Source organism: Trichechus manatus, unplaced genomic scaffold, assembly GCF_000243295.1.
Source record: "Trichechus manatus latirostris isolate Lorelei unplaced genomic scaffold, TriManLat1.0 scaffold00334, whole genome shotgun sequence".
In the NCBI taxonomy this organism is placed as follows: domain Eukaryota; kingdom Metazoa; phylum Chordata; class Mammalia; order Sirenia; family Trichechidae; genus Trichechus; species Trichechus manatus.
Genome location: NW_004444270.1, coordinates 230219 through 244858, shown reverse-complemented (window position 1 = coordinate 244858; position 14640 = coordinate 230219). Strand labels below are relative to the sequence as shown.

Below are 14640 nucleotides of genomic sequence, written 5' to 3'. Positions count from 1 at the left end.
TAGATTCAGTTCGCACGTTGGCTAAGCACACAGATACAACTCCACACCTGCTGAACCTAGTTCTTTTCCCATCTAAGTTTATTGCCTTTTTTTTTAACGCAAATGGAGATAACTGGAGCAGATTGAAAATAGAATTGGGATACAGGGATTTAGTCAATTAAAGGAATATGTGAAACCCACTCTGCACTGTGATTTCCCAAAGATCATAAGCAGTATTTTCTGAAAATGTACAGCCACACACTGGTCTTCCATTGTAATTTTTTTCACTTACAGTTCATCATTTAAATTTTGTTCCTGTGCTTCAAACATCCCTAAAACAGTCTGTCCTTGGAGAGGTATGGTCTACAGTCACTGAGTGAATAAAGCTATTCGATTCTCTTAAGACTTTGGTTAAAGAGAAAAGATGGATATGGAAAATATGTGCCTATAGAAAATCCCTGCTTTAAGAAGAGAAAATATTTAAAGCCCAGACAAAATTAGTGCATACCCCCCAAAATCTCAGCATTCCAACCCATTACCAGAAATAATGACAACACAAATCTAGTCAATACATTACTAATAAATAACAACATTAACAGCATATTTGCATAGCAGAATGAAGTTTATTAGAATAAAATTACTTGACTTCCCACCTATTTTGGGGGGAAATGAAAATACATAAATGTTATCAATAATGCAATTTGAGTCACTCATTAATTTTGCAGAGTTAGTCTATCAGCCAATGTTTGAGGACTGGAGATGAAAAGAGAAGCTGGTGATCAAGGAATATTAGGATAACTTTCAATGGAAAAAATCAAGATAACACATGATCTTACTATAGAATCTTGCTGCATTGCTCAAATGGGTTTGGCCTGTCAACAAATTAATCTGTAGAAGCCAGATCTATAGATTGGTTGGTAACAAAATGACTGGAAACTCCTAAAAGGAAAATATGTTGGGCGGCAGAATCTGAACCCGCAGCCCACAGAAGGGAACCCACGGACTCCATAACCGAAAGGCCTAAAGCCACTGGATCCACAGCTCAGTGAGTAACAGCTTCTGGATCCATAGCCTAGGGAGTGGCAGCTTCTGGAACTGAAGCTCAGAGACCCAGCATAACTCTTCTGGCAAGGACTGCAGAGCATGGAGGTCCTCGGGCAGTAGCAGGATGTCTGGCAGGGGCTGGACACCACACAGGAGGTCTGATAGCTCCTGGGCTCACCGCAGGTCTCCTGACAGCCCCTGTAGAGAGAGGAGCCCAACGGATAGATCCTGGGAGAGCAGAGACCAGTGCTGTAGACCAGGTGGCTGGGGGAGGAAGAGCCACAGGAGAAGCCTGGGTAGCACAGGGAACCCTGCAGGGAGCGGGAGGAGAAGTTTCCAGAGCAGCAGTTGTAGGACATGGTGACAGAAGATGTGAGTTCAGCTGAGTTACAGTGAGAGGGTGCTCTGAGTTTTAATGTCACCTTCTAGACTGGGGACTTATATACTCTCAGCAATAGGTGTGGTACCTTACATGGTCATCCTTTCCATATTTGTGCTCCCTAATCTACATATGTGTAACTCCATAAACTTCTCTGTAATTGCATTTGAATAGTTTCCCATAAACTGTATTAAAGGGTGCTATAATTTTGTTGTTACAGCACAAAGCCAATGAACTGTTCTTATGTTCAGAAATGCTATGACTGTTTGACATTGATGCTCATCCCATCATGGTCAGTGGGGCCTGTCTTAGTCATCTAGTGCTGCTATAACAGAAACACCCCAAGTGGATGGTTTTAATGAAGAGAAGTTTATTTCCTCACAGATAAAGTAGGCTAAAAGTCCAAATTCAGGGCATCAGCTCCAGGGAAAGGCTTTTTCTCTCTGTCGGCCTTCTTCTCCTTGGTGTTCCCCCAGACTAGGAGCTTCTCTGTGCAGGGACCCCAGTCCAAAGGACACTCTCTGCTCCCAGCACTGCTGTCTTGATGGTATGAGGGCTCCCTGTCTCACCGCTCACTTCTGTCTTTTATATCTCAAGAGATTGCCCAGGACACAATCCAGTCTTGCAGATCAGGTCCTGCCTTACTAACACAACTGCCACCCAACCTCCCTCATTAACATCATAGAGGCAGGTTTACAACATACAGGAAAATCACACAGTACCAGGAATCATGGCCTAGCCAAATTGATACACACATTTTTTGGGGGACATAATTCAAACTATGACAGGGCCCTTCCTTTTCCTCATGCTTATACTTCGTGTGTCTTGTTTCTGGCTATGTTAGGTGAATACTTTTCTCTGAAGTGTGGTGAGTAAGATAAAGTACCTTTCTTTTTGTATCAATGGATTAGATACACAACTTAAACCTTGAGGAGAAATCTACTAAAGATTAACCCTACTTATCTTCATTCTTTCTCATTCTCCAACATTATTGTCCATCTATTACATCCTGTTACCCAGAGTGTCTCATGAATAGTTGAAAAATACTGGTTAAGACAAATTGAATGTCAGTGATGGCTAGGACCAGAGAGAAACTTGGACAATATTTAAAGATATGGTGACAGAAAGGGACAGAATTGAGACAGTTACAAGTGGAAACCAATTTAGACCCTTATAACATGAGTCAAAGATCTTGACACTATTGGGGTGAGGGAAAGAAACAATTAGATTTAACGTATCTGATCTGAGTCCTGTGGTTCTGTCAGATTCTCGTTATATGCGGCAGCCCTGAAAATACAATTCTCAGATCTTCAACTGCTGTTGTTGTTAACTGTTGTCAAGTCAGCCCACAATTCATGGTGACCCCATGCACAATGGGATGAAACACTGCCCGGTTCTATGCCATCTCCATGATCGGTTGCAGATAGGACCGTTGTGATTCATAGGGTCATTGGCTGATTTTAACAAGTAGATTTCCAGGCCTTTCCTTCTAATCTGTCTTAGTCTGGAAGCTTCTCTGAAACCTGTTCAAGCATCATAGCAGCAGCAAGCCTCCACTGAAAGATGGGTGGTGGCCACATTTGAGGTGCATTTGTCAGTAAGGCCACATGGATGTCCACATGAAAGATCCACTGAACCACCACTTCTCACTGATCTTCATCTATAGGAGGCTGAATTGGCCAAGGGCTGGACCTGGTGTAGTTCAAAATCTATTGTTGCATTTGTTCTGAAGCCATGTGCTCCCTTGGATGCCCCAGGCAATGACTGAGCACAGCAGAAAAACTACGAAAGCCTGTTCCTGGAAGACATCAGACTCCTCTGTTGGCCAGCTTTAGCTGGAACATTCCGCAATGGCCTGGAGGAATTATCCTTAGTCTGCAAGGCAGTCTCAGGCAATTCCTTCTCTATCACCTTCATTCAAGCTTAGATCTCACTCTGACAACTCTATAAGCTTCCTCCCACTCACTAACAGTTTCCTCTCATAGGTATTCTCCTAATAGAGTCTTTGTATCTTAACTCCATGTTGATGTCTGCTTCTTGACAGATCTGGACTTATACAATATGTTATAGAACTAACTTTTGTCACTCCACCTATGTCTCTTCTAGAGATTGGCAATCAACTTGTTACCAAGAAGCCTGAGTGTCTGACTTTGTTGATCTTCTATTTTACATTTGCTTTTGTTTTCAGTAACGTCTGCTCTTCCTTCTATTACTGCCCTCATTTGCTTAATTTGAGGTCATTGTGCTTTCTTATTTTGACTTCTGGGTATTGATAATAGGTCAGTGATATTTTAGCCTTTTTTCTTTTAAAATGCATGTATTTTAGGCTATAACTTTCCCACTATGCATGGTTTGATTTGAATATATTTTATATTTTCATTTGCTTTCTTCTTTGACCATGGATTAGTTAGAAGCATATTGCTTAATTTCCAAATTACAAGAATTTATTAGTTAATGTTGTTGTTGCTATTGTTTTCTAACTTAAACCACCATGACCAGAGAACCTACTCCACATGAGCACAATCTTTTAGAAGTTGGTGAAATTCGTCCTTAGGCCCAGCTTATGATCTACATTGGTAAGTTTCTGAGGGCCTTGGAAATAATGGATATAGTGAAGTGGTTGAGTGCAATGCCCTGTGCATTTGAATTAGGTCAGGCTTCTTGATCTTGTTGTTCACATTTCTATGCCCTTACTGCTTGTCTTCTGTTTCTTCCCATTACTGATAAAGAGCATGTTGAAATCTCTGATTGTCACTGTGGGTTTGCATATTTCTCTATTGAGTTTATTTTCGTCTAATGGCCTTTAGTCATCTTTTTCATATTTATCATGTTTGGGATTTGTGATGTTTCTTGAGTCTGTGTGTCAAAGAGTATCCCGGTGCACTTTGTTGTTTTGCATGCAACATGCTTACTTACCTGTGAGGGAAATAACTCCCATTAGACTTTGTCTTTAAGACACAAAGGGAAACTAACATTCATAAGAGGTAAGGGAGAGTCTAGAGAAGGAAAAAAATGCAGACAGTCTGAGAATATTGAATCTTGTTTACACTCTTTTGACATTAAAGTAATTGGCTGCTAGATAGCAAAGAATTCACAGTGGAAATTCTGTTCTTGAGGATGTTATCTAAACTTAACCAAGAAGATTATTTTAACTCTTTATTGTGGTTTGCAGATGAGTTGGCTCCAACTCATGGTGATCTTATGTATAACAGAAGGAAACACTGCTGGTCCTGCGCCGTCTTCGTGACGGTTGGTATGTTTGAGTCTGTTGTTGTGGCAGCTGTGTCAATCCATCTTGATGAGGGTTTCCTTCATTATTATTGGCCCTCTATTTTTACCAGACATGATGTCCTCTTCTAGCAATTGTTTTTTCCTGATGATGTGTCCAAAGTAAGCAATTCAAAGTCTCACCATCCTCACTTCTAGGGAAAATTCTGGTGTTTAATGGTTGGGGAAAAAAAAAAACTTGATTGTTTAGCTTTGGAGCATATGTGACAGGCTGTCTCTGGGTAATGACTGGGAAAGCCCATCCATCAATCACCTGCACCTTGGTTAGGCCAGCTCTGCATCATTTTCCTCATCACTATTTTATACCTGAATGGGTACCTTTCACCTTTCATCACTTCTGGTAAACTGATTGGCTGTAGTCTCTTCAATATGATTTCTTCCCCTCTCTTCCTTCCCTCTTTCTTAGATTCCAATTATAAGTGAGATACACCTTTTAACTAAGTTGCATGCACTTCTTACAATTTTTTCTGTATTTTTAATTACTTTGTCTCTTTGTGTTTTGGTTTGGAAATTTTCTTATGTCTCATCTTCTAATTTACTAATACTCTCTTCAGCTATGTCTAATCTCCTGCTAAACCCATCCATCGAAGGTTTTAAAAAAAGTTATTATGTTTTAAATTTCTAAAATTTCAATTAGGTTCTGCTATATGTTTTTAATTTTCCCCCCCAATTTTTTCTCAATCTTATCTTTAGTTCTTTAGACATAATTATTCTTTGAAAATAATACCTTCCTATTTCGTGTTGTTAATTTCTTCACATAGGTAGTTTAATATTTGATTTGACAGATCCACTATCTTTATTGTGTGGTTCAGATTCAATTTTCTAGTGTTCCCTTGTGTTTTAAGTATATCTTTTCAAATTCCTCCTATGTTTTGAGAGAGTAATAGATATTTCACACTAAAAGACTCTGGATTAATTTACTTTCTTCCAGAGAGAGTTTACTTATGTTTCTGGCAGGCTGCTAGCAAAAAGACACCAGCATCCTAGATCATTTTGATCCAATCAGGGATTGAGATAATTCAGAGCTAGGCATCAATCCTTGTGAGATAGTATTTGCAATTCAATTTTCCTTATAGGAATTTGTTCTCCCAAGTCCAGGATATTTTCCAATACGCAAACTCCTTGGTGGTACCTGAATTTAAATTTCTTCCTCTAGTCCTGTGAGTTTGTGGAAACTCTCAGCCTCTCAGTCACCATTTTCAAAATCAGCACATAACTTTAAGGGAAGAACAACTACAAATGGCAGGATCACATCTCTTGATTTTCAGTCCTAGCCCATATATTATTTGTGTGATTTCCCAATGCTTTGATATTTCTTGGAAATTTTCAAACACATATTATTTTTTGTGCTTTATCTAGATTTTCTATTTGTTCTCACTTAAAGGGATAGTTTAGATATTTTAAACAATATTAAATTGTTAATTTTACATAATTTTGAAAGCATGATTTTTTTTTTTACCAAAATATGTAGGAGTGATTCAAATAGGTGAGTAACAACAGTGAGGAGGGCCATTGCCTTCCATACTTTTTTACCTTTGCTTTTCAGAGTAATCCCCACCTTAACAGAATCTCTCAACACCCTGTCCATATAGCCTGATATTTCCCTGAATACTCTGAAGATTTATTACTGGGGACATCTGTAAGTCTCCGCCTAAGGACCCTTTCACCTCACAAGAGCATTCTGCATTCTGTGTAAGAAATTATCCGTTAGAATTAAGCTCCATTTGCCTACAGTAGTACCTGGCTTAATAATGTATCTTTTATTGCCCTCCTTCCATACCCCATTATATTGTATCACTCCCCTGGTGGTGTTTCCTGGAATCACTTAAATGACTTAAATTTGAATCCATGTTCTCAGCCCTGTTTTCTGCATAAGTTATAGACAAACACATATTTGGAAGCCTCAAAAATCTGTCTGTTGAGAAACCTTCAATATTTCTTCACCTTATAAAATTTAAATAGAAATGCCCCTAGGGAAAAATACCAAGACTATATTACATTATATTATGCTTTAATATGAGTGCAGCATATTTCAGAAAAACATCCATAATATTCTTTCTCTAATGAATATATTTTCCAGAATATAGAATTCAAAAGCTCTCTAATCTATTTTGAATAATAGTAAAAAAAAAAAAAAAAAGAAAGTATTTTGTGATTAATAACAGATAGTGATTAAAGAGAATCTTTATATAGCAAGTATTCGCTTTTGTTTATTGAAATTCTCACTTACTTGATTCATAAAATGAGATCCTTGGCATGTTAGTGACAAGTTGACTGGTAATTTCTAGAAAGAAGTAGGTGAGTGGCAAAAGTTGTAAATGTAAACTAAGGCTAGAATTCTGTTAGAAATGCCCAAAGATCAAAATCATATGATCCATAGATTAGAGATGAGAATCCATACCCAAAAGATAACAACGCATTGAAGGTACAATCAGGTCATACATTTTAATGAAATAACCAAATTTTTAATTGTCGATAAACAACTCAGTTAAAAAAAAATGGTTTTAATGGTTTTGACATAGCAGAACAAAATGGTTTATTCTCTAGCATACAGAATAAACAATATTATCTCTGGTCTTGGACTCAAAGTTGGGAAGTTTACAAACTCTTCTCACACATATTGGTTTCATATGGATTAAGGTTTGGAGGTTAAGGGCCAATGGGGAAGAGAAGACCACCCCTTGACACGTTAACCGGCTCACAGTAGGATCCTTGAACAAGGAGGCTACAGTCACTGAAGAAAAATTCAATAACTTCACAGTTCTGCCTGAGAAATTTATGCTCCTCAGTAAACTCTTAAATTTTGTCATCAAGATTATTTCGAAGAACTGTGCCTGAAAGATAAAAAATAGGGAAAGAATAGTGTCAACAGTATTGCATTGATAGGACACTTACCCTAATTGTTGGGGCACAAATTAAGGAGAAATGAATTCTGGTTCTGAAGAGCAGACAAAAAAGGCCTCACAGAATAGTCATTTGAATTAGGTGCATTTACTCCCCCCGACCCTTTCTTCTAGAAGGTCTACATTATGTTACTTTTTAAAAATTGAAATACATTATAATTGAGTAAATTGAGAATTTTTAGCATTACTTTTGTAAGGATAATATAGCTTTAGTAGAAAATACATTAAGAAAACAATGCCGTTCACAATGACGTTACACTTCTTTTAGCCCCAAAATAACTTATTTAACTGGTTGTATTTTGGCATCAAAGATTTTGTGAATGAACTTGGAAAGAAGAAGTTTATATGATACATCTATCAAACTTTTTTTTTCAGATTTGAATCTACAGTTCAGAAAAAGCAACAAAGATATAAATAAAACATAGTAGAACAAAAAAAAAAAGAAAAGAAAATCAGAAAAAAAATACAGAAAAGAAAAATAAAAAGAGACATAAAATAGTTATCTTGAAAGTGGATTTGTGGTCCTGTGATCCCAGGCATGTCACAGGGTACCCATGGGAAGTCTATGTTCATATACCCTGCAGAATAAAAGAGGACTCGGAAAGAAAGAAAGTTCACATTTAGACAGGAAAATATAGGACAGTACCTGGCTCTGGAAATGTCAGATAGACAATCAAAGCATGTGCAGTAGAAAGCTACACATATTCTAAGAGGAGAGAACCCTGGAATATTTATAAATATAGATGATGACAAGATGACCAATACATAAAAATATACCAAGTATATTAATTTTGAGAAGTTTTGATTGTAAAGACATTGAGATGAAACAAACCATAGGTCAAAAGTGTAACAGAAATGAAGTCTCAAGTCCTGGCCTTCTCTGTGTCCCTCTCTCAGTTCTTTCCCCCCTTATCACACTAGTGATGGCTCTTAGGCTGTCTACAGACCATCTCAGGTTGATTTTTTGTCTTTAAATACATGGCAAGGTCTCTTTCTTTTTCTAACCATCTTTTTCTTAGTCTCTCTCTCTTTTCTTTATTGTTGTAAAAAAATACATAAAACATAAAACAAACTTGTTGCCATTGAGTGGACTCTGACTTGCAGCGACACTATAGGACACAGTAGAACTGCCCCATAGGGTTTCCAAGGAGCAGCTGGAGGCTTTGAACTGCTGACCTTTTTGGTTAGCAGCCAGGCTCTTAACCACTGCACCACCATTTGCCAATTCAACATTTTTCACATGTAGAATTCAGTGACATCAATTACATCAATCATGTCATGCCGTCATCACCACTATCGGCTGCCAAATTTTCCGTCACCATGCACAAATACTGAATTCTTCCTAAGTAATGACTCCCCATTTCCCCCTTCCTCCCAGTCCTCATACCCACTAATAAACATTGATCTCTATACATTTGCCTGTTCTAGATATTATATGTAAGTGGGATCATTCAATATTTGTCCTTTTTTATTCAATTAATTGCTCAACCGTGAAGATAAAGTCCTTATACGTGCTACAATATGAATAAATCTTGAAAACACTATGCCAAGTAAAGTAAATATCTTAGTCTCTTTGTTGTATCTCTTCATTGGATAAGAGACACACCATGTAGCAATAGTGTTTATTGTATTAGTTTTCTATTGCTGCCACTAATTACCACAGAGACAAGCACAGGATCGACATGAGTCAGAATTGACTCGGCAATTTTTTTTCTTTTTTTAATTTTGGAGAATGAGAATGCATGGTGACAAGGTGGATCATTCTCGTCCAGATGGAAGCTGTGCCTCAGAGCTATTGAACCAGAAGAATATTGATGTTATATCATTATTCTCCCTAGGGAGGAAGACATGGAGCAGCAAAGCCAGATGTGGTTATCCAGGAAGTGGATACACAGCAAGCAAATGCCAGAGGAAAAGGATGCTCTTTCCTGGCCATGATGGGGTTGGAATTAATGTAAAACAGTCATAACACTTCTAACATAGGAGTAGTTTATTGGCTTTGTACTGTAACAACAAAATTATAGCACCCATAAAAACCGTTTATGGAAAACTATTCAAATACAATTGCAATTACAGAGAAGATTATGGAGTTACACATACCCAAATGAGAGACTCCAGTGTAGGAATCATTACCCTACAGTGTCCACACCCATTGCTGAGAGTATATAAATGTCCCAGTCTAGAAGTTGACATTAGAATTCAAAGTCTTCTCACTGTATCTCAGCTGAACTGTCACCATGTCTTACAACTGCTGCTCTGGAAATTTCTCTTCTCGCTCTCTGGGTGGCTGTGCACGCTACCCAGGGTCCTCCTGTGGCTCTTCCTCCCCCAGCCGCCTGGTCTACAGCACTGGTCTCTGCTCTCCCAGGACCATCCAGCTGGGTTCCTCTGTCTACAGGAGCTGTCAGGAGACCTGCTGTGAACCCAGCAGATGTCCGACTGCCTGTGTGGTGTCCAGCCCCTGCCAGATGTCCTGCTACCGCCGGAGGACCTCCACGCTCTGTAGTCCCTGCCAGATGACTTACACTGGGTCTCCGGGCTTTGGCTTCAGCAGCTGCAACTCTCTGGGCTATGGATCCAGAAGCTGCTACTCACTGGGCTGTGGATCCAGTGGTTTCAGACCCCTGGGTCATGGCTTCCCTTTCTTGGGCTATGGATCCAGATTCTGCCACCCAGCTTACTTGACCTCTAGAAGCTGCCAGTCTTCTTGCTACAGACCACTCTGTGGATTGGGCTTCTATCGGTCAGCTTGTTAAGTGTTCACATCCTTTTGATTATTGAGGGCAAAGTCTCTACTCAAAGTAGCCATTTCTTTCATTCCCTTTAGTTACAACTATCTTTATATTTATCCATTACCAGCTTCTCACATCACCAACTTCTGGAAGACTTCAAAATTAATGGGTAACCCCAAATTAAGTCATATTATTTACACTGTCGATAGAATATATGCTATTGGATTGTTTTTCAAAAGCAGCTGAAAATAAAGGGACTAACCTAATAAACTTACAGAATATGGCATCTAAACATACTGTTTGCCTTATCATTTTTTTTTTACTATAATTTTTGTGTTGAAGAATTTGGGAGGTTTAAGTAAAGACCAATATGATTTTGCAACTGGATCTGAGGCATTTACAATTTGACAGCTTTAGGTAAATTTTTGTTAGTATTGGATGTCTTTCCTATTGAGGAAGTCATTTCTTGAAAGGCCATATTTTGCGTGTTCATACTTACCTCAACAACAGTGAAAAGTGCTTGAGAATGGGGGACTTGCATTTCTGCTGATGAAGACAAACAAAGAAATTGGCACATAAACTAGGAACACAGCCAATAAGAATATGATGTAATTTATAAGATGAGGAGTGTGCATAGGCAGAAAATTACCTAAAAGTCTACTATTCGAATGTGGATTTTCATTTAAGAGAAAACATGAGTTTTAAGCAACTCCCAGGGCAAACACTTAGCTCATTGTTGGTTGGCAAAAATGCCAAAATCCCTGCCTCACCTCTACACATGTGTAAGGAGAATAATAATGCTCTCAGGTGGGCAGTAAGTGGGTTCAGCAGGTAAGAGATTCGCTCCTGATGCTTCTCTAACACTCAATCTGAATCAATCTAAAAGCAACACTCCATTGGTATCAGCAGTAGTCTTTCAAGTTTATCTCAAAAACTGGAATCAAATATTACTATTTTCAGCTTTTGCAGGCCAAATGTCTCAGGAAACAATAAAGCACTAGGAAAATTATATAGCATTAAAAAAAAAAAATCCCTGTTGTCGTCCAGTCGATTCCAACTCACAGTGACCCTACAGGATAGAGAAGAACTGCCCCATAGGCTTTCCAAGGAGTGGCTGATGGATTCTAACTGCCAACCTTTTGGTTAGCAGCTGAGCTCTTAATCACTGTGCCATCAGGGCTCCATAGCATATAAAACCAACCAAATCAAACCCATTGCCGTTGAGTCAATTCCAACTCGTAGCAACCCTATAGAACAGAGTAGAACTGCCCCATAGGGTTTCAAAGGAGTGCCTGGTGGATTCAAACTGCCGACCTTTTGGATAACAGCTGTAGCTCTTAACCACTATACCACCAAGGTTTCATAATTCAAACAGTAAACATAATCATTATCTCTCTTTAAAATCCTTGGCAGCATTGAAAAAAATGTTTATGTTCATTAGTTTTAGCCTGGGTTTCCCTGAAAGCAGAGCCCAAAACAAGAACTTAAGTGCAGGCAGCTTATTTGGCACATGATCCCAGGAAGCAAGGGTGGGAAAAGTTGGAAGTTAAAGAACCAAAGAGAAAATTCTCATATAACATCAACTTGTGTTTTTGAGTTAATTATACAGTGGACAACTGGGGTTAATCTCACTTCCATCTTTTTAGGAATATATAAATTGCCTCTTGGAAGTATCCACCCAGAGATCTGATCAACAAGGAGAACAATTTGTAACTATCAGCGTCTATCTCCCATAGGTCAAATATTGTCTCAAATGTGCATTAACTTCCTGGAATTTTATAACTGTGCAAGAGAGGGCTCACAGTGGGCTCCTTTTACTTTCCTAGTTGTGACCTTGGAGAAGCTCAGGTAGAAAGTGAAAAAAGTGTTGCACATGCTTGACGGGAGATGCTGTCTGTACAAAGGGAGTAAAGTCTACAAGGAACTGTTCCCTATAACTGTGCTTGGGATCATAGGTGAGGACGTGAGGGTGGAAGGGCAGGCACAGGAATCGAGCATGGAAGAATACATAGTCCAAGAAAGAACAGAAGAAAATTCCCAGCATGTACTTTGCTATGTAAAGTAACTTACATTGTTTTTATTGTTGTTGGGTGCCTTCATGTCGATTTTCAACTCATAGCAACCACATATGACAGAGTAAAACAGCCACCTAATGACCTTAAATCAACTAACAAGAGCTCAGAGATAATAATAATACAACAGATAGAAGTTGAAGAGGAGATTGATGAGGTAAGGAAAAAACAAACTGAGTGTCAAATAAACTGGAGATATATGTATATATAGACACGTTGGTGGTGGTGGTGTGTTCTGTTGTGTCGATTCTGACTCATAGCAACTCTGTAGGACAGACTAGAACTGCCCCATAGGGTTTCCAAAGAGCAGCTGGTGGATTCGAACTGCTGACGTATTGGTTAGCAGCCTGAGCTCTTAAGCACTTCGCCACCAGCACTCCATATACATACATAACATCGTCATGGTTTCACCAAGTGACATAAGACATACATAGAGTAAACAAAGTTTTTAATTTATTGTTAAATCCAAAAGAAGACAAGGCATATCCTAGCCCTCTTTTCTTCATCATTTCCAAACAAAACAGAACTAACACTTTCCTTTCAAGGATCATTAAATATGTCACTAGGTGAAAACATGTTAATACATATATTAAAGTTTTAAAACAACAGTTTCCATTGTGATTGGTAGAATATTGCAGCTTGCTGAGAAACAATTATGAATTATGTGTTTACTATTTATTAGTTATAATTAGAACTGTATTTATGTTCCATAGAAATCTCAATTTTATTGTTTTTACCATGATATTTTTACTCTAAGGACAACAAATAATTTTATCTTCAATGTTTAACTCTTTAAAGGACTTTATGCTGTAAAACCCAAAACCCACTGCCATCGAGTCGATTTCCAATCACAGCGATCCTATAGGACAGAGTAGGACTGCCCCATACATAGGGTTTCTAAGGCTGTAATCTTTATGGAAGCAGACTGCCTCATCTTTCTCTCAAAGAGTAGCTGGTGGGTTCTAACTGCCGACCTCTTGGTTAGCAACCAAGCACTTTAACTACTGTGCTTCCAGGGCTCCCAAAGAGTTTCCAAGGCTGCAATCTTTATGGAAGCAGACCGCCACATCTTTCACCTGAGGGGCGGCTGGTGGATTCGAACCGCCGGCCTTTTGGTTAGTAGTCGAGCACTTAAGTACTGTGCCACCAGGGCTACACTTTACATTGGTATTGTCAAAAATAACATTATGAATTTTTGGTAGCTTTACTTTGATTCTTTGAACTGGATGAAGAAATCAAGCCATTGAAATTAATTTTTCTATTTGAAGTATTTGACAACACTGATACAAAACTGTTGGAGCCCTGGTGGCACAGTGGTTAAGAGCTTGGCTGCTAACCAAAAAGTAGGCAGTTCAAATCCACCATTGCTCCTTGGAAACCCTACTGGTCAGTTCTACTCTGTCCTATAGGGTGGCTAAGATTCGGAATTGACTCGAAGGCAGCAGGTTTGTTTTTGTTTTTTTTGGTACAAAACTTTCTTCATCTAATCCTTAGTGAAGTTTTTCTTCTGCTAACTATGAGGCACATCATCAGCTATTGCTTATTTTTTGTGCGTGCACAAGAAGATATAGGATTTAAAATGAGTAAAAATAGTTTAGAACAGTTATTTGACCTAAATGAAAATGCTGATATCAATCATCGTCTTTGGAAGAAATCTTTTAAAATTTCTACTAACTTTTGAAGTAGATATCAATGTTCTTTCAGCAAAATGATTCTGCTTTTCATGTGGTCAATGTTCTCACTGGCCGCCATGTTGGGTACTAAATGTCATCAAATGTTGCACATGTCATATAGCCATCAGCAATTTTCTTTAGTAATACAAATTCAGTGCTAACTTGATTTCATTAAACATGAACTTTTATTTTTGGTCCATTGCTCCTGAAAAGATTTTTGCAAAATTTAAAGAAGAAAAGCATCCACAAGCAAAATAAATAGTTGTAGATTTAACAATATAGTAAATGGCCACACCACTGTAGCTGGATCATTCTGATTATTCTTTATAGGCTCTCTGGCAGGAATACTAAACTCAATTTCTTCTCCATATTTCATACAAACCTAACCAGTAATTCTTAAATTTTCCACTAATCCATCTAATGGTTTGCGGGTGGATGTTGATGTATCTTGCAGACTATGGAATGGCCATGGCACCACTGGCTAGAATAGAACAACAGATGACCCACCACCAAGATTTGAAGTTGGGAGCTGTCCCAGCCCTTATATCTGGAAGTAATTTGTTTTTTAGG

The 14640-nt window shown here is 38.4% G+C and overlaps 2 protein-coding genes across 2 annotated transcripts; one reads left to right on the top strand and one right to left on the bottom strand.

Moving 5' to 3' along the window:
* Positions 1-722: 722 nt before the first annotated feature.
* LOC101349007 (keratin-associated protein 13-1-like) lies at positions 723-1397 on the bottom strand. Its single transcript, XM_004390841.3, has one exon. It carries the CDS (start codon positions 1380-1382, stop codon positions 855-857), a length of 528 nt encoding a protein of 175 aa, XP_004390898.1. The 5' UTR covers positions 1383-1397; the 3' UTR covers positions 723-854.
* A 7044-nt stretch (positions 1398-8441) lies between these two features.
* LOC101348748 (keratin-associated protein 13-1-like) lies at positions 8442-10349 on the top strand. Its single transcript, XM_004390840.3, has 2 exons — positions 8442-8463; positions 9823-10349. The coding sequence occupies exon 2, from the start codon at positions 9831-9833 to the stop codon at positions 10347-10349; it is 519 nt and encodes a 172-aa protein (XP_004390897.1). The 5' UTR covers positions 8442-8463; positions 9823-9830.
* The last annotated feature ends 4291 nt before the right edge of the window (positions 10350-14640 follow it).

What these genes read in the sequence shown, in the direction of transcription:
- LOC101349007 (XM_004390841.3), bottom strand. Translation starts at nt 1,382, where the DNA reads ATGTCCTACAACTGCTGCTCTGGAAACTTCTCCTCCCGCTCCCTGCAG.
- LOC101348748 (XM_004390840.3), top strand. Translation starts at nt 9,831, where the DNA reads ATGTCTTACAACTGCTGCTCTGGAAATTTCTCTTCTCGCTCTCTGGGT.